The following is a 19,802-nucleotide window of genomic DNA, read 5'->3' as shown; positions in this document are numbered from 1 at the left end:
AATTATCCAAACACCATTTTGCTTCCATCCTAGTAGAACAGTCAATTTTTGTATTTTCACTAAATACTGTAACAGCAATAATTAACTGCCATAATCTAAGTACTGAAATTAATTTCAGTAATGTTCATGCTTTTGACAAGTCTTGCAAGTTAGTTATCCCAAATAAATTATATTATGAACCTCATGTTTTTACAGAAATTATTTATCATAAGAATATCCCATACATAAACTATTCTAATTATATAAAGGAATTTAAATTGTCTCAATTAGAGTTAAAACAACTGAATGAGTTACCATTGGTAGATGAGTTTTCTTATTACAAAGAAAAGGTTTCACCAATTCTATGTCTGTTCAATTTGATCATAATATTGATTGTGATTGTCGTGTTCGCAATTTTAGTCAAACGTGTAGTGATTTCAAATATTGAGAAGATTATAACAGAAATAAAATGGGCCAAGGAAGAAGAAAAATTATCTTATAGACATGATTTATTGCTAATTTCTCTATATGTTATTGATTTCATTATGTATTCACTGTTGCAATTAACCTTTTTTAGTGTAATAATTCATTGTATATATATATATATATATTATATATATATATATATATATATATATATATATATATATATATATATATATATATTCTTTAGCCTATATTTCTTTAACTGATGACTCATTGTGTAGTGTGTGAGTTTTCTACAATATATTCTTGATTTAATTTTTAACATTAGTACATTGACACAATTTGTGCAATTTATTTTTGAGAGTATTACTTTATGGGCAATCATGTAAGTACTTTATTTTATGTGTAGATTTACACTTGTCCATTTGAACTATAGTTTTATCACACTGAGGGCAGTGTGAGATAGCGTGACCGAGTGGTGTTAGGGAATTAGAGAGAGAGAGAGAGAGAGAGAGAGAGAGAGAGAATAAAGGAGAGGCAGAGGGAACAATGATAACACCTAGGTTGTTGTCGCTCGAAAACTAAGAAATGCTGACTGAATAAACCTTCTTCCAAGAACTCAAAACAGTGAGCGAGTATATCGTGCCCAGGGCCATAAAACTGATTGTAAAATTTGGAAACTGTGGTCTCACGATTTAGCTTACTCAGTAATGACTCAGCACTGCCAAAAAGCTAACACCAGCCATATCTATAACCCCGCCTTCAACATGAGGCGTTTTCATGGAAATTCCATGAAATTGAGGGCTGGACAAAGTGATGTACTTCAACACCCTCCAATCAAACATTCTAGGGAGGGATCTTTCACACCCCCTCCTAAGATCATTTCCAATCAAGTCCTCTAAGGAGAGATTTGAACCACACCCACTAAAGTTCTTCCCAATCAACTGTTTGAGGGGAGGCCTTGCAGATAAAGCCTTCCAATAAGAAGCTAGAGGGAGGTGGAGATTGCTGATAACAAGAAATCCAGGGGTTCCAGAGACAGAGGAGCAGAGAAGAGCACGAGATTCAAGTTATCATCCACCAGTGAGAGTTATGTCTCCCCTTACTTTTGTGCTCCCCAAACAGAACAGACTGAGCTGAACTGTTTTATAAGAGTGATTTCATTTGCATAACTGTAACCATAAAAATTGTACTGAATTTATAATTTAACTTTTGTCATTAAAGTAAGGAAATTACAGATCTCGTCTCTATCATGCCTTTCTAAGAGATATTAGTACATCGAAAATAAATTCCCTTCCACGATAGCAGGTACAAGAAAGCAGTAAAGGTTGAATCTACACTCTGCGAAGTTTGCAGGTGAGAATCAAAATACTTCAATCAGATGCATTACAACTTTTCTCTCTCACCAAGCTTTTATGCCCTTTCTCCTTTACCTCTGACCATGCTTTTATGCCCTTTCTGTCACCTTTATCTCTGACCATGCTTTTATGCCCTTTCTGTCACCTTTCTCTCTGACCATGCTTTTAAGCTCTTTCTGTCACCTTTCTCCCTGACCATGCTTTTATGCCCTTTCTCCTTTCTCTCTGACCATGCTTTCATGCCCTTTCTGTTGCCTTTCTCTTTGACCATGCTTCCATGCCCTCTGTCACCTTTCTCTCTGACCACACTTTTATACCCTTTCTGTCACCTTTCTCTTTGACCATGCTTTTATGCCTTTTCTGTCACTTTTCTTCTGACCAAGTTTTTATGTCCTTTCTCCTTTCTCTCTGACCATGCTTTTATGCCCTTTCTGTCACCTTTTTCCCTAACCATGTTTTTATGCCCTTTCTCCTTTCTCTCTGACCATGCTTTTAAAACTTTAAATATTAAAAAGCTTTATGCCCTTTCTCCTTTATCTTCTGACCATGCTTTTATTTTTCTGCCACCTTTCTCTTTGACTTGATTTGCTTTTATGCCCTTCCTGTCACCTTTTCTCTGCCTAAGCTTTTATGCCCTTTCTGTCACCTTTCTCTTTGACCATGCTTTTATGCCCTTTCTGTCACCTTTCTCTCTGCCTAAGCTTTTATGCCCTTTCTGTCACCTTTCTCTTTGACCATGCTTTTATGCCCTTTCTGTCACCTTTCTCTCTGCCCAAGCTTTTATGTCCTTTCTGTTACCTTTCTCTGTGACCAAGCTTTTATGTCCTTTCTCCTTTCTCCCTGACCAAGCTTTTATGCCCTTTCTCCTTTCTCTTTGACCAAGCTTTTATGCCCTTTCTCCTTTCTCTCTGACCATCTCCCTTTTCATAAACTGAGGAATGATTTAAATGATGTAACTGGTTTCATAAGATCTCTCACTCTTCCTCTGCTGTCTTCCTCTTAAGTTATGAAACTTTCTCATCTCCCTCTGTTTAGTTCTTTCATTAAACTTCAGTTCTCATCAAACAATCGCATCTCACAACAGCAAACATACATATAAGCTTGGCAACTGTCCATGAAGGCTACTCTCCTACCTATGTCAAACTTGAAAATTCACAGAATGGGCGAATCAAGTGGCGAAAATAAAACTAAACATAATAACCATTCCGTTGCAGTTGATATGTTCACATATAAATAGCAAATCCTTGACAGTAATTGCAGCCATACTGTTTCCTGTCCTAAACATACTTTCGGTCCTTAGTCACCTAAGTTTCAAATATGGTTATTTTTGTTAAGTTTTAGAAATTCACGTAACCTTTAAAGCTTTGCACTTCCCTCATCCAGGCTAGCCTGGATACGTCAATAAAATTGGTCCTTTTATATTCAAAAGTTTTCAACCATATTCAGAGCAGTTTACATACCTTTTAATTACTGCATCAACGACATATCTTACCTGTTTTGACTAGTAGAAAGTTCGGATGGCTTTTTTGGAGGCCAGTCTTTTAAGGAATGCTGAAAAAAGAAAATAAGATGATCACATTCATAATTAAAAAAACACAATTTTAGGTTTAATGATTAAACATTACTTTACAGATACCTATAACATAGGGTTGAGTCACAGAAATTTACAAGTTCATGTGAAACACAATCCCATTATACCCCTGTATTTTGAAAATGCTGAATGTGTGTTTATGAAGGAGGTGAATGCTCTCCAGCATGTTTTACTGGCTTATTGAAAATTAGGAACTAGGTAAGTCCCAAAAATTCTGATTCTGCCATGATTTCTCAAAAAAAAAAAAAAGATATAAAAAGTTGCAAAATCAATCAAGCAGAATCAGCATTTCACATTAACCAATGTGGACTAGACTCAGATAACTATTCCCTTCACTCTTATCTGCTACTTGATGTAGAATCTTTCAGATAAGGCATGCTGTTTTAAACCTTACTTGGTTCTTAGATTGAGAATAAATTTCAAAGTAACACTGCTTTAAACAAAACCAAAAAAATTATCAAAGCTTAAAGTTGTGTGAAAACAAGGCGTTAAAAAAATGTACAAACTTTAATAGTAATCGCTGAATTGGAAACGGGTGTACAGGCAAGAATCAGACATCTGGTTGCAGTTGACATCGCATTTAAAGCATGTGGCTGGAGACATTCTGATGACCTATTTACATTCTACCCAAAAAGAATCAACTTATGTCCTAACAATTACATAATCATATAATGACAAGTGCTGGACTGAAGTGGAACAGTTGCTGGAGAAAACAACTACAGTACAATCATGATTACAACAATTTGCCACATTCACCGCAGCTGTAAGTTTAGTCGTGCATTCAGTCTCATACCTCGTGAAAATACGTGGTCTGAAAATGAATCACGATTAGCAAGCGTTTCATATCTTATGAAATTTTTCCTATATTCTGTTCACAAAACTCTGGTAACTGGATTGAAGAAACATTTGAACCAAGCCAGTTCCCAGGTTAACGCATGACTGATGAGAGTGGTGAATCTAGCTGCTGTTTTTTATCTTTAGAGACCTTTACAAAGCTATAAATGCTTAACGTTTTTACCATCATCACAGACTTAGAACTTTGATTCTAAAGTATCAAAAAGGACGAGCACCATCTGAGATGCATGCAGCTGTGTACTAGTTTTCAGTCAGCAAAATTACGTGTTACTTCTTGATGTAATGTTGCCAAATATAGACTCGTATCTCCCAGTTTCCATTATTCTGTTGATACAGTAATCCTTCGATTATCTGCAATAACAGAGCCAAGGCTCTGCCAGATAAGGTCAAAATCTGGGTAAGGTCAAATAAAAGTCTACGGATGTTAAACAGCTACAAGAGCATATCATAAGCCTATTTTCTGCAATTCTCTCGTATTCCCATCTCAAAGTTTTCCTTTCTTGTGTATCTTTTACGTCTGGCATCTCAGTGGTTCAACGTCCGTTTGCTTGATGAGCTACATTTGCCAAGTCTAATGAGTGAAATTAAGTGCCTTCTCTAGCCATAGACTTTGTTTATTTCATTTGATAGGCCTGCATGTTAATTTCATAATCAACAGAGCCTCTCTCTGCATTTCAGTAGACTCTGTTGCGTGTGCGATTGAAAGCTGCTTTCGCAATCCCCGCTTCCAGTTTGCCACTACACTACATTTAGCTCCATTGCCAACTTTTGAAATTGCCAACTTTATTTAAATATAATTATATACATATATATTATATATATATATATTTGTATATATATATATATATATTTATATATATATACAGTATATATAATATATATATATATATATATATATATATATATATACATATATATATATATATATATATATATATATATATATATATATATATATATATATATATATATATATAGTGGATTATACACATACCACACACTCACAATTATATATATATATATATATATATATATATATATATATATATATATATATATTTATATATATATATATATATATATATATATATATATATATATATATATATATATATATATATATATATATATTATATGTGTGAGGTGTGTGAATATATGTGTATAATATACTGGTCACTTTTACCATACACATATGTAGTATTTATTGATTACAATGCCCTCTTTACACCATGATTTATCATGATTTCTTCACATTTTGGAAATGCTGTTTACTATGAGGCCTAGAACCAAATTAAGAAAGAAATTAAGTTCATTCAGAAGCTCAGCCGAGATTCTATCCTGGGTCCACGGTATCCAAATGAGGTTACAGTAATTACCTGGGCACAAAGAAAGATGTGTTTATTCCTGCTCATATGTACTTGTGTCGGTCGAATTCAGATGCATTTAGTAGAGTTGTATTTAATTTTCGATCTGTTCTTTGTGAGAATAAACCTTCACCCTAAAAAATAAAGCACTAAAACGAATACTGGGCTATGATGGCACAGGTGGCTCTATTCCAGCTCTAGTAAATGTATCTGAATTCAACAGATATAAGTATGTATGAGCAGGAGCAAAATTATAATTTTCTTCATGGCCAGGTAATTACTGTTACTTCATTTGGATACCCCAGACTCAAGATTGGATCTTGGCTGGGCATCTGAATAAACTTCATTTCTTTCTTAATTGGTTCTAGTGACAAGCAGTAATCCTTCAATTATCTGGATTAATAGAGCCAAGGGTTTGTTGGATAATGGTGAGTAAAAACTGAAAACTTTATGTAAAAGGCAATTATTTACCTTTTTCCCCACGTTTTCAACAAAATATACTGCATGAATACATTGAAAAAATGCAACTCCTTCTTTTTCTCTCTCGAGTACCCTACCTGTGTTTACCCACAGTCTACCATGGTTTTACGACCATTAACGAATTTTTATACAGCAACTTCCTTGTAAGTTGTTCCCCATATTGTATTACCACACACGAGATTAAAATGTATAGGCTATGTGTGAACTAAAGACCTAGGCTACCCTATGTGTTACTCTCACAGTATCCATTTGCAAAGTTAAAATAGGCTATTGCAGCTGTATTTAAGATAAAGGTAATGGTAATGAAACTGTTATTTTAATTACAGAATCCATTTATACTGTAATAAATTATCATTGTAATATGTATAAAAAAAAAGACTGCCCTGCCTTTTGTAATGTTTACTTTCCCAGAATCAGCTGATTGAGCTAATACCGAAAGAATTAGGAAAATAATTTTTTACGTGCTCAAAGAAATGAATATATTAATGAAATTATTACTTTTATTTTTGTACACAAATGTAAAATGGTCATACAAAGGTAAACTGACATACTTTATGTGAGAGGAAAATACCTCAAAATCACAAAACAACTGTTTCCCGATTCGTTTGTTTAACGGTGAATAAACATACCTTAGTTTTCCCCCTGAATCTCTCTCTCTCTCTCTCAGTACTGTACACATATCCTTTAATGAAATATGAATTACTATATTCATAAACATAAAACACAAAACTAAAACTCCAGGAAGTTCATGACGCCGTCAAATGAGAGCTGCATACGTACGTGTTACATTTTTTTCTTGCTGCTTTGCTTGATATACTGTACCATTTTATTTCATGTTTAGTTGACTCTAATTCTGATTATCACACAACGTATAACAGAACACAAGACAGTATTTTATCACTGTTGATATTTAATCTCTAATCACCGTGAAGATATTTAAAATGCGAATTTCATGTGTAGACAACACAAAACCAAACAGACTACAGCAAGTTTGTAAGAGACTGTCGCACCGATGCCGTCTCTTCCAAACACGCGAGTGTGTGCGTCATCCATCGGAGGGGACAAGACAGAACAAGAGCATCCCATTTTCTCTCACTCGCAGAACATGTGTTTCTCCCCAACCATCGTTGTTTCAATTTATGTACTATCACCACTACTTGCATTGCCATGCAAGCATTCTAATCATGTACTCATAATGTTCCACCGAATCTTCTGTATCAAACTGTATGTATGTTTCCGTTTGTGAAGATGCCAAACGTCTCACCATTTCACATATATTATGCTACTGCATTGTGTTCATTAATCTGCCTCGAATCTCATGCAATTGGCCATATGTAGAATTTCCTGGCCTTTCCACTGATATATGTTTTATCACTGTACGTTTATTGTCTCTCTCACAATCGCCACCTGTTTGTCTGCCGACAAACACAGATGCCTGAAATGTTACCTCTGCTTTGTTCTGTCTGTGTGTAGATGCTAGTTTTCCGCCCGCACACGCTAATAACATCTTCGAAGATTCTGTACATTCATTCAGTAAGGAACCATCAATAAACCAGTCAACACTCAGCCAGTATGTCACTCAATCCCGTCCTTACAAGTTTACCCATGCCACAGAATCAGTGCGTACGTATGTGCTGCTTTTTTTTTTTTTTTTTGCTTTACTCGATTTAATGCACTGTGCTTCATTAAAAGTTTAGTTGACTCTAAGTATGATTATCATAAATATCATAACAGTTCACAAGAGAATATTTTATCACTGTTAATATTTCATCTCTCTTTCTCTCACTCTTGTATCCTACACACATGATTGCATTTATCATTTGGTTTGAAAGAATAAAAAATTAGAAAATACAGTAAAAATATAAATGAGAATACAGTATTGTAGCATAAAACATAAATAAAAAGTGAAGGGGAGTGTGTGTGTGTGATACTGAACTTACACTTCGATGTAAATATACCTGGGTTACTGTTCTATCCCTGTTTGCTTGTCTGTCTGTCTGTCTGTCTGTCTCTCTCTCTCAGTATTGTGCATATCCTTTAATAAAATGTGAATTACTGTATCATAGACATAAAAACACAAAACCAAACACGCTCTATCAAGTCAGGTCTACCTGGCCCTCTTCACCCATCCAACACTGCATCCCCACCCCCTCCCACCCATAGAATCTGCTCCCCAGGTCCACCCGCCTTCCAAAACAACACCTCTGAGCCTCACTCTACCATGCCTTACTGGCCCTCCTCTCTGATGGTGCCAAGTCATCCGACCCGCCACCCCCACCATGTAAACTTTTGAGGTCGCCCAACCCACCCAAAATCCTTTGCGGGTTAGTCCGAACGTCGGGAGTTACCAACATTTTCTTGAGACTGCACAGCATTGTCAACCATCAGAGGGCAGTTTTTTAAAATTCTTTGAAATTTATATACAGTCATCCTCGCCTTATCGTGGTTCAATCATCACCGTCTCACTGCATCGTGGATTTTTTGCATTCAATATATCTAAATCTGTATCACGGATTTTTCGCTATATCGCGGGATTTTGTGGTATTTATTTTTATTTTTGAGGTAAAATATGCATTTTCTAGCCTAAAATTTTTATTTTCATGACTACATATAAAATTTTTATAATAAAAAAAGATTTACTAATTTTCAAATATTAATATCAATGTAAACAGCAAAAAATATATAGAATGCTATATTAAAATCCCACAAAATCACAAAATAGCTTACTAATGTACACTCGGCAAGAAAAGTGAGAATACAGTTTTCATTAGATTTCGTTCATCGAATTTTAATTTTTTTCTTACAGAAAACACATAATCTCGGTAAATTTCTCTAGAATATGAAAATACAATGCAAATTATATCATATATGTTAAATCTGCAAAACAAAAACGTTCAGATACTTAAAAACACCATGCATGTCCGAAGTAATCAGAATTTCTCAGATGACCTCGTTCATAGAGATCTAAAAGATAGTGTATGGATATCTCGGTGTAGTACTGTTCATCAGAACGGCAATATTTACTCGTTTTCCGTTATGAACAGACTTATTATTGCATCATCATAGGAGGTAATGATAATTCCTTTAATTTTTACACATTCATGTTTGTATTTCACGGTGTTGAAAGTCAGCTGGAATTAATAGCAGTAAATGTTGTGACACCTAGGGTAGGTTGACCAAATCTATTTAAATCCGCAGGAGAGTTCTCTATGATGTGAGTGGCAGCGTGGGAGCTTCGGCGGGAAAACACAAGTAACTGGATGTTTCTTGACGTTGCCATAGTTTCTCTCTCTCTCTCTCTCCATTGCTAAAACATACTATACAAATATAGTATAGCTCAACCTCTAAAAGAAAAAAAATGAAATGAGTAGCCCTACTTATAGGCCTAGGTTTACACAACAGCAACTCTCTCTCTCTCTCTCTCTCTCCATTGCTAAAACATACTTTACAAATATAGTATCGCTCAATCTCTAAAAGAAAAAAATAATGAAATGAGTAGCTCTACATATAGGCCTAGGCTTACAAAACAGCAACTCTCTCTCTCTCTCTCTCATCATAACATTGCATTCGTTCCTTTATTGTCCCCACACGTTTTTCGTTGGACACTGCTCAAATTTAACTCTTGATTTCATTACGGAAGATCGCGTTTCTGATTATGCAAGCATTCCGTTCATTGTGGTGTCATAAATTCATTTGTGTAAGGTAACTTGGTAGGTTATGTGGAAAAATGTTTGTTTTGCTCAGAACTGTCGCTGCAAATTACAACTTGAACGAATACTGTCAAGCTTACTACTGCATTAAGCATCAATGATTTCAGAACCGTAGAATATGATTGAAAGTTATAGGAGGTCTAGCAAAAAAACAAACACGATAAGACTGAAGCTCCTCCCCTTTCTAGAGTTGCCAGATGTCACATTATTGAGCAATATATGTCCTAAGATTTTAAAAAACTGTATCCTCACTTTCCTTGCTGAGTGTACATAAACACCCCAGTTCAACCTCTCTCTCTCTTTCCCCCAGTATACAATCTTTTAATGAAAAAACAGCAAAATTTCAATAAAACTTTATTTCACTTACAGAATAAACTATACTGATCTATTATTATCATTATATATGTGTAAAAAACCAGTGTCCCGACATCTGTAACTGTTTTTACTGTAGGTTCATGTTGCCATATTTTTTCTTTCTCTGATTTACTGAACCGTGCTTCAGTAAAAGTTTAGTAGTTGACTCTATGATTATCACGCATCTAAAAGTACACAAGAGAATATTTTATCACTGCTGATGTTTCATCTCTAATCTCCGTAAAAATATTTAAAATCTGAATTTCACATGCAAGCAACTCAAGGTTACTGTATATTCTCTCATCGCCAACTTGTCAAGCCAAGACTTAGTCTCGTCCCAAGCTACTGTGCTGAGACTTCGTTTATATGTATGTAGTAAACACCAGTTCTTGTTCTCTCTCTCTCTCTCTCTCTCTCTCTCTCTCTCTCTCTCTCTCTCTCTCTCTCTCTCTCTCAATGAAATATGAATTACTATATCATAAACTTTTATGTACAAAATTAAAAATAATTTCATTAATAAATTTGTTTCTTTTAGCAACTAAAAAATTATTTTCCTAATTCTTTCGGTAGTAGTGAGCAGCTTCAGTCAGCTGATTCTCAGAACGTAAACATTACAAATGTGGGACGATCAGATTTTTTTATGCATATTACGGTGATAACGGATCAAAATAGTAAACAGTATACTAAATGGATTCTGTAAGTGAAATAGCATATTAATGTGTTTACATTAATATTAATATGTGAAAATTAGTAAATCATTGTAACATGTACTACATGCACAAGAAAATTTTTATCACTGTTGATGCTCTGTTCTGTGAACTATTACGTAGGTTCAAGAGTGTAGAAGGTGTTTAAGTGCATTGGAAGTGTTTATAAGAGTGTGGGAAAGGTTTATAAGAGTGTGGGGAGGGTTAATAAAGCCTTAAAATATATGTTTACAGTAAATAATAAAATAAATATAAGGTCACTACTTCGCAGATTTTCACCTATCACAGGGTCACAGGGGTTCTAGAACCTAACCCCTGCGATACACGAGGGACAACTGTATATCATGTATCTTTGGGGCCTTGATTCCTGGTCTGAGTGTGTTAGAGAATGTCAAGTTTCTGATAATGGCAATATGGAAAATTGAGGGATTACTGTATGTGTATGTATGTATGTATATATATATATATATATATATATATATATATATATATATATATATATATATATATATATATATATATATATATATATATATATATTATATATATATATATATATATATATATATATATATATATATATATATATATATATATATATATATATATATATATATATATATATATATATATACAGTAATACTAGTGAACTTGCGTGATTCGAGTTGCACGAATTCACAGACACAAGAACTTTTATTGGAATCTAACTAATTGTCATACATGAGTTTTTCACAGAAAAATGGACATTTGCGAATACTGAGAAACCCTGCAAAAGCGTTTATATTTAATCTTTTATGTAATTTATAAGTTTTCAAGCTTTTATGTGTAAATAAAATAAATTAAATAATAAAAATAATAATTTCTCTCTCTCTCTCTCTCTCTCTCTTTTACCGAGATGAGAGAATTTTTATGGTGCATATTATGCTTATTTGTTTTGTATGATAAGTAAATTTTTACCTAATAATAAGTACTAATTTTTAAATAACAATAATAATAATAATAATAATAATAATAATAATAATAATAATAATAGTAGTAATAATAATGATGATGATGATAATAATATAACTGTAATTACAAAATTCGTATGTGATACGTATTTTAAACAAATATCTTTCCTGCATCTTTTGTAATTCATTGAAGAGAAGCTCAAAGACAAACTTGTCAGATATGTCAATTTAACATGACAAGAAGGGGGAGTGTTGCTGATTAGCAGGTCAAAGGATTCTCTCTCTCTCTCTCTCTCTCTCTCTCTCTCGTAGTTAGTGCTCACACACATTTTATACCTACGTATTACTGTTTCTCTGTACTTCTTTACCGGTAAAGTAGATAATTTTAAATTGATCTAATTTTATGTGTACCTTTATGAAATGTAAATGCACTGTTCTAAAAAATAGACATACAGCATTTAAGAATAAAGAAAGTGACAGTATAAAGAAGTTTTTAAACACAAAGTTGAGAAGATTTCTAAAAATAGATTTTAATCTTCACACTCTCTTACATTTTTACGTTAACCATTTGTTTCTTTTTTTAAGGGTAATGTATGAAGCTAATTTTTAAATGAAATTACAGTAACTTTAATTTCATTTAAAAGTTAGTTTAATACTTTGGGAGCATGATTAGGGTCATATTCAGTGTTTAAACTCTAGAAATAAGCATTTATTAGCATTTTTAAAGACCATGCTAAACTTACACGGAAATTCGCCTTGCGTGAGGGGTTTGGAACCTAACCTTGCGTAAGTTTGGGGTATGACTGTATATACATATATACATACATATATACTGTATATATATATATATATATATATATATATATATATATATATATATATATATATATATATATATATATAAATTTCTGACTCACATCAGGATCGAACCCATGTATTTCAATTGAAAGGCAAGGGAGCTGCCCACTAGGCCATACAAGTATTGTATGGCCTAGTGGGTAGCACCCTTACCTTTCAATTGAAAGACCTGGATTCGATCCTGATGTGAGTCAAATTTATTTCTTTTACACATGTGATTGTGTGTTGATTAATAATATATATATATTAAAAATTTTAAAATTAATTTGTATTTTTCCTAGGATACAAACCTAAGCTTTCATAAATGGAGTTTATCATGTAGGCACGTTTCATCTGTCACTGAGTCATAATCAAATTCCTATCACTTTGGCCTGCAACTTCTCATGGCCTCATGCAGCCTAGCTCGTCCACTGAGTTAATCAGCCTCTGTTCCTGATCCTATTCCCTTTCTGATGATAGATCAATTACTAGAAGGGCAGATGAGGTGGTTAAAATACCCTTATAAATGTGTAGGTTTGTATCTCAGGAAACCCACAAATTACTTTTAAAACTTTTAAACTGTTCCAACGGGAACACAAACCTATGCTTTATAAACTGAGACTGACCCTTAGATGGGAGAATGATCTGTTCCTACTATCCATTATGGGCGTGCCTCATTTACAAGGGACTCCATTTAAGGCATTACCTGTGACAGAACCCACACACTGGAAGGTGGGGGGGGGCTGGCTCTATGCCTCAGACCACCTGCTGGGTTGCTACTATGGGACCCAAGGTGTACGTGCCCAGAAGTAGTGGACTAGCTCCCTCATGTAGAATAAGGTGAAGGAGGTCTGGCACTTCCACATGCCTGCCCTCCGCACTTGCAGGAAAGAGTGGTTCCTCCTTTATGCCACCAAAGGGCTAGTGGGCTAGATGCTGTGGATCTTGACTTTCCCCAGAAACTTTGGCCTGCCCCTGCTGGAGTCGTAGGTCCCCACGATGACTTCCCTCAGCCAGAAGGAGATGGTGTCTTCCTAGACCTGTTTCTTCACTTTGCCCATAATAATAACAGAGCCTCTTGCACCCAAGTCTCAGGGGACTGTTTTCTTTAGGTTACTGCATTAAGGCTCTCACCAGGCACAGCAACTTCTTATCTCTCCTGACGGAGTCCTTCAGGGAGGGGATGGAGAACCCTTCAAACCTGAGGTCCAGGATTTAAGGGTCCTGAGCTTGGCCACGAACTCTGGTACAAACTCCATGGACCAACCTTCCGGGTGGGTGACAACATAAGAGAGGCCATGCAGCTCCCCAACCCTCTTGGCAGATGCAAGTGCCAGGAGGAATACAGTATTGAGGGTAAGGTCCCTGTCAACAGCCTGTTAGAGGAGCTCACACGGGGCTCCCTGTATATTAGAGAGGACCTTGGTGATGTCCCACTCTGGGACCCATACCTCTCCTAGGGGCAACTCTTCCAGGAGTCACTGATGGTGGCTGATGGTTCCCAAGATCTCGAAAGGTTGATGCCCTTCAGCTGGAAGACCTGGGTGAAGGCTGCTCTGTAGTCCTTGATGGCAATCACTGACAGCCTTATCAACTCTCAGGAAGACCAGGAAGTCTGCTGTCTCCTTCACATACGTCCTAAGGGGATTGAGATCCCTCTGTGTGCTCCTGCACCAGAGGGTTGGACATTTGGGGCAGCTCCTTTGGGACATCTATTAGCAAGTGCAGCAGATCGGCATACTATTTGCCCTGCAGCCACAGGGGAGCCATCAGGGTCATCTGTAGGCCCTGAGACTGGTAGGGTCTGTTTAATTCCCTTCCTAGTTGACTGAATTGACGTTGGAAGGTGCCCTGCATCGCCACCCTTTGCTCTGGTGTTGGGGAACAGTACAGTGGGAACTTTGTGTTGAAGGCCATAGCAAACATGTTTGTTGTGGGACCCTGCCACAGGTCCAGCAGAATGTTTGCTACATTCTGGTTTAGTGACCTGGTCTCTCCTGCTGAGCTCATCAGCAACAATGTTCGTTTTCCCCAGGATGTACCTGGCAGTCAGTTCTAAGTCCTGGGAGGGTGAGAGAGACCATTCTTCCCTACTTGTTGATGTGGGCAACTGCTTACATGTTGTTGCTCATCAAAGTAAATGAGTGGCACATGAGATGTCTGACATGTAGGAGTGTTAGCCACACTGCTTTCATTTCAAGGAGATTTATGTGCTCCTCCCTCTCTTCTGCACCCCACATCTCTGAAATGCACTCTTTGTTGCAGTATGCACTCCATCCTTTTCGGGAAGTATCGGCTTGCTGAGGGGAATTCTGGATGTCAGGTTGGCTGGGTCTCTCCACCAGGCTACATCCTCCTCCTCTGGTCGCCAGCAGGTCTCCTGCATCTGCCACTGGAGGGAATGGAGGTGTGCTCTGATTCTTGGGTAGGGGAGAGCGGTGATGGTTCGGACATTTTTCTAATTTCTCTCTAGAAGTCAGAGTTTAAGGAGCAGTGATATCCTTGGTATGTCAATGTGTAGCCTCATCATCCTACATTTACCAGTAAATGTAGCAAGTCGTATACTTTACTATACTTGAAGCTATTTATCTTCAAGTACAAGTTTCCAAAATGTCCAAATCATCCCTGCCCATGGTGATGATTCGGACAAGAGCATGGGATGATTCAGACAATTATCATAATTGACATTTACCTTCAAGTCAGATGATAAATGAAACAGAAATACCATACGAAGTGTTTTATTGAAATAATCATAATCAACTTAAAAGATTATTCTCTCCCTTAGTGAATGGCGGCCAGAAAATCTACGATGTTTGCTGAGAATAAATGTTATAGTAGTCTTAAAGAATATTGTAACCATCAAAAAAACAAAACAAAAACTAAACTTGAAATATCCTTCCACCAAATTCTTAAATGACCAAAATTTACTTGAAATTATTCTCCCCATGAGTAAAAACAAACATAAATCGTAACTCAAATACTTGAAATTTGTTGTGCCTAAATATTAAATTTGGCCTAACGAATATTGTATCCTGCAAAAGAAAAGCAAAATTTGAAATACCCCTGCTTTTTTTATACTCTGCTGAACTGGGTTTGGAAGCACTCCAGTTACTGCCTCTTTACCAATAGTTGCTTCATCCTCAATTTCTGGAAATCTAAAACTATTAGCAGAAAATTTCTGTGATTTTCTTAAATAAAAAACCTGAAACTCATCACCCTCGTCTAAATTGCTGATTAACTTGCTACCTTTTACTGGATCTATCCTAACAAGAACAAAATCTCCCTCCTCTGGGACTTTATCAATAAAACCCACTTCTGTGTCTTCTATCTCCTCCTCTGAGATGTCAGAAGAATTATTGTTAAGATCAGCTGTCAAGAGATCTTCAAGATGATGAAGGTCTTCATCACTGGTCTGGGCCTCTGTATTTAACTTTTTTGTATTTTTCTTGCTTTTTAATGTTCTTGAGGTACTCATGTGAGGTTGTTGTGCTTTTAGGTGGTGCAGTTGGCTTTGGCCTATCAGTCACAAAAGCCCTGCCAAAGTGACTTTCTTGAAAGAATCAGTGTAATATGGGTGAATGCCAATGGAATGGAATCCAGACTTGAAATTCACATTTTAATTTGTAATTAGGGGGTTCTATGATGGGTTTATGAAGTGCTTTATAAGGTAAAGGTAATGAGGGGCCAATGAATGCATATACACAAAATATAACTTAAATAATGTTAGTGAAAATCTTCTGTTTCTTTGTTGGAATTCATAATTAGTAAAGGTTTGCTAGGAGGGATGATTCGGACACGTCTGAATCATCCCAACCCTAGAATGTCCGAATCATCCCCCACATATCATAACCATTTGATGACACCCGAAAATTCAAATCCTTGCAGATTACAGGCAGGTAATAGCTACAACTTCTTCGTCACATAGTACAAATTCACACCCAAACTCATAATCAGCTCCCTTATCATATTCACTACACCAAAGCTTATGATTCAGACGCAAAAAATTACATAGGAAATGAGATAAACCACAAAAATTACCCTCAATCTTAAAGTAAACGACCCTTCGCAACCAAAGTCCATGTGTCAATGGCAAACAAACTCTCGCGATTTCACGTGATTTCTCTGAGCTGAGGGTCCCTTACATTTTCCAGGAAATGTACTGTCCGAATCATCACCGCTCTCCCCTACCAGCTTCATGAGGGAGATCAAATGACCCAACAGGAGCTGCCACTTCTTGGCCAGTGGAGAAGTCTCACAGTGGAATTTGAGAGCGATGTCCATCAGTCTGGCTATCCTCTCCTGTACAGAAAAGGCTCTCACCAGTTGCTTGTTCAGCCTCAAGCCCATGTACTTGATGGTTGTCTATGGCTCGAACTCGGGCTTGGGTAGGTTCACTATGAGATACAAAATCTGGCACAGGTTCAGCACTATGTCCCTCGCCTTCTCTGCTGCTTCCCTCTCTCAATGAGGCAAGGATCAGCCAACTGTCCAGATACCTTCATAGAGAGATGCCCTTGGAATGTTACCAAGAGGAGACCAATTGAAAGACCCTTGTGAATACTTGGGTTGAAGTTGCTAGGTTAAAGCAGAGCCCTGAATTGGTATGTCAAGGCCTTGGTGACGAACCATAGGTAGTTCCTGGAGCTGGGGTGCATGGAGATGTGGAAGTAGGTATCATGCAGGTCTACTGGGAAAATGAAATCCCCCTCTCTTATGGACACCAAGACTGACTGAGGCATCTATATGTAGAACCCCCTGGATGTTTTCTCCATCAGGAAGAGATGACTGTAAAATCTGAGGGAGTTGTCTGGTATAATCTGCACTGGCCCCTTCTGTATCACTACTTTGATTACCTTCTTCAGGGCTTTCCGCTCTGGTGAGTCTGGTCTGTAGGATGGAAATGGGATGGGTTGGGGAGCCAGAAGGGCCCTTGTTGGGCGAAAGGGCACCCTGTACCCCTGTTTCAGGATTGCTACTGTCCATTCCTCCACCCAATATTGCTGCCACACCATTCACCTATTAGCTAGGCAACCCCCCCCTCCCCTACTCGTGGCAGCTCAAGGAGTGATTCTTCTCACCTTGAGCCTCCCCTCTTCCCTGGTCAGTTCCTCCATCTGTGGGCATGCTGAGCTGAACAAATGGACTGAGGGACCACATCTTCCCCTCTGTTGGGCTCACCACTAAAGCACAGATGCCTATACCTAGGCCTTGGGGAAGAATGTCTTTCACTGAACTTGCCCTGCCTGCCCAGTGGGGTAGCTCTGCTGGCACTCTACCTTAGCGACTGGGCAACCAGGGAAGAAGAGGCCTGAGAGAACAGGGTCTCTCGACAACTCCCTTCACACTTCTATGGCCTTCAGCAGTCTCTCTGGCAGGTAGCAGCTCGAGGAGTACTGCAGCAACAACCAACTCTATTGAGAAATGTTCCTCTGGATCACAAACAGGGAGGACTCACATCACCTAAGGATGATGTTTGCCCAGAAGTGACCTATCTGCCACACGATGTATGACAGTGCCTTGCTCAGTGGCCCAAAGCACATCCTGTGGATGGGACACCTCTCTAAGATAACAGCATCTTTGATCTCTGTTAGCCCCACTGCCTGGCATTTCTCAAACCAAATGAAGATGGCTCTCATGGGTCTAGCTAATGTTAACTGTGTTGGAGGCCTCAGCACCAATGAACTTTACTGGCTTCTGCTTGAAGTAGTGGAGTGTTACACTGTTCCCCAACCTGCAGATTGCCAAGTAGTTGAGATTCCTGGAAATGGTGGTGGACTTCTCCAGAAGGTAGTGCTTGGCCTGACAGGGCATTGGGAAGGGAAGCAACTTCTCCAACCTTGCCACAGCCAGAGAGTTTTTTGATCCTACCACCATACTGTCTAACACAGTGATCAGACCTTGGACCAGAAGAAAAACTGGGATGTGGAACGACTGTTTCACCTTAGGTACCATCTCTATCAATTGTTCAAAGCAGAAGAGCCATTTGGGATTGTCGGAGATAACTGCTGGAGGGTTTGTCAGACCTAGGTGGCGATGACTGTGGGCTACCAAGTCCAAAAAACCACACTCCTCTTTGGGGGTCTCTAGGTAAGCGAAGTCTTCCTAGCCCTTGTGATTTGGGGCACTCCTCTCTGCCTCACTCACAAGTTGTCTGGGGCAGTCAACGAGGAGGTTCCTCTGCTGGAGGGGGAAGGCTGACTAGTAGTTAGTTCCTCACTGGACAGGTTGGTATAGTTCTCGGCTAACACTCTGCTGGGCCTGCATTCGAGTCTCCGGCTGGCCAATGAAGAATTAGAGGAATTTATTTCTGGCGATAGAAATTCATTTCTTGGTATAATGAGATTCGGATTCCACAATAAGCTGTAGGTCCTGTTGCTAGGTAACCAATTGGTTCTTAGCCATGTAACATAAGTCTAATCCTTCGGGCCAGCCCTAGGAGAGCTGTTAATCAGCTCAGTGGTCTGGTTAAACTAAGGTATACTTAACTTTGTCTACGGAGCCTTTCTCCATCCTGCCTTCCACCAGTCACTAGTACTTTGAGGTGGGGAGAGAAGGACATCATGGAGTTGGATCTAGACCTCTCCTTCAATGCTGTTGCCCCATCACACTTTCGCACATGTTGTCATTGGGGACAAGCCTTCTGGAGGGCAAGTTCCAGTTGCCCAGAAATAGGATCGGCAGTTGATTCTCTCTGATTGATGGATGTTGGACAGGCTGGCCCTATTTGCTAAGCAGTTTGGCACTTATCAATCATTTCTCCCAGAGGGGGTCGTTCACTTCCTGACAGGGGAGGAAGAGATGCAGTTGTAGGAGGCTTATAGCAAGAGGAGGGAGCCTAGGGGAAGCTGGAATGGGAGGAGGAACAGAAGGATTCATGAAAACCTCCCTGTATGACACAGTAGTCTTCTTTCATCTTCTTCTCTCATAAAGGGCCCACTGTGATCATTTCTTGTGCATTTTCCCCCTGCACAAAATACACATAGAATGCAGGTCAACCGCTGAAGCGGACATGGGCTTGCTGCATGGTTTGCTTTTCCCAACAAAATGTCTAAATTCTGGCTTACTATCCTCCATGGTAGCACAAGGGGCTTACACTGGAAGTACAACACTACGAGACCAGAGAGGTCAACCACGTGGCTCACACACCACAGACAAAAGGAAAGCAAAGAAAAGACCTCTTGCCCCTGAAAT

The 19,802-nt window shown here is 38.0% G+C and overlaps 1 protein-coding gene across 5 annotated transcripts in view; it reads right to left on the bottom strand.

Moving 5' to 3' along the window:
* Nucleotides 1–19,802, bottom strand: part of LOC136826864 (B-cell linker protein-like) — an 850,768-nt gene that overhangs the window by 188,317 nt on the left and 642,649 nt on the right. For all 5 annotated transcript variants that reach the window (XM_067084364.1, XM_067084365.1, XM_067084367.1 and 2 more), the window contains one exon: nucleotides 3,256–3,314. In XM_067084364.1, coding sequence (XP_066940465.1) covers nucleotides 3,256–3,314 — 59 coding nt within the window. The remainder of the gene's footprint in view (nucleotides 1–3,255; nucleotides 3,315–19,802) is intronic.

This window comes from Macrobrachium rosenbergii, chromosome 41 (assembly GCF_040412425.1).
Source record: "Macrobrachium rosenbergii isolate ZJJX-2024 chromosome 41, ASM4041242v1, whole genome shotgun sequence".
Taxonomy (NCBI): Eukaryota; Metazoa; Arthropoda; class Malacostraca; order Decapoda; family Palaemonidae; genus Macrobrachium; species Macrobrachium rosenbergii.
Note: the sequence above shows the minus strand (reverse complement) of the source record. Positions and strands in the feature narration are given on the sequence as shown.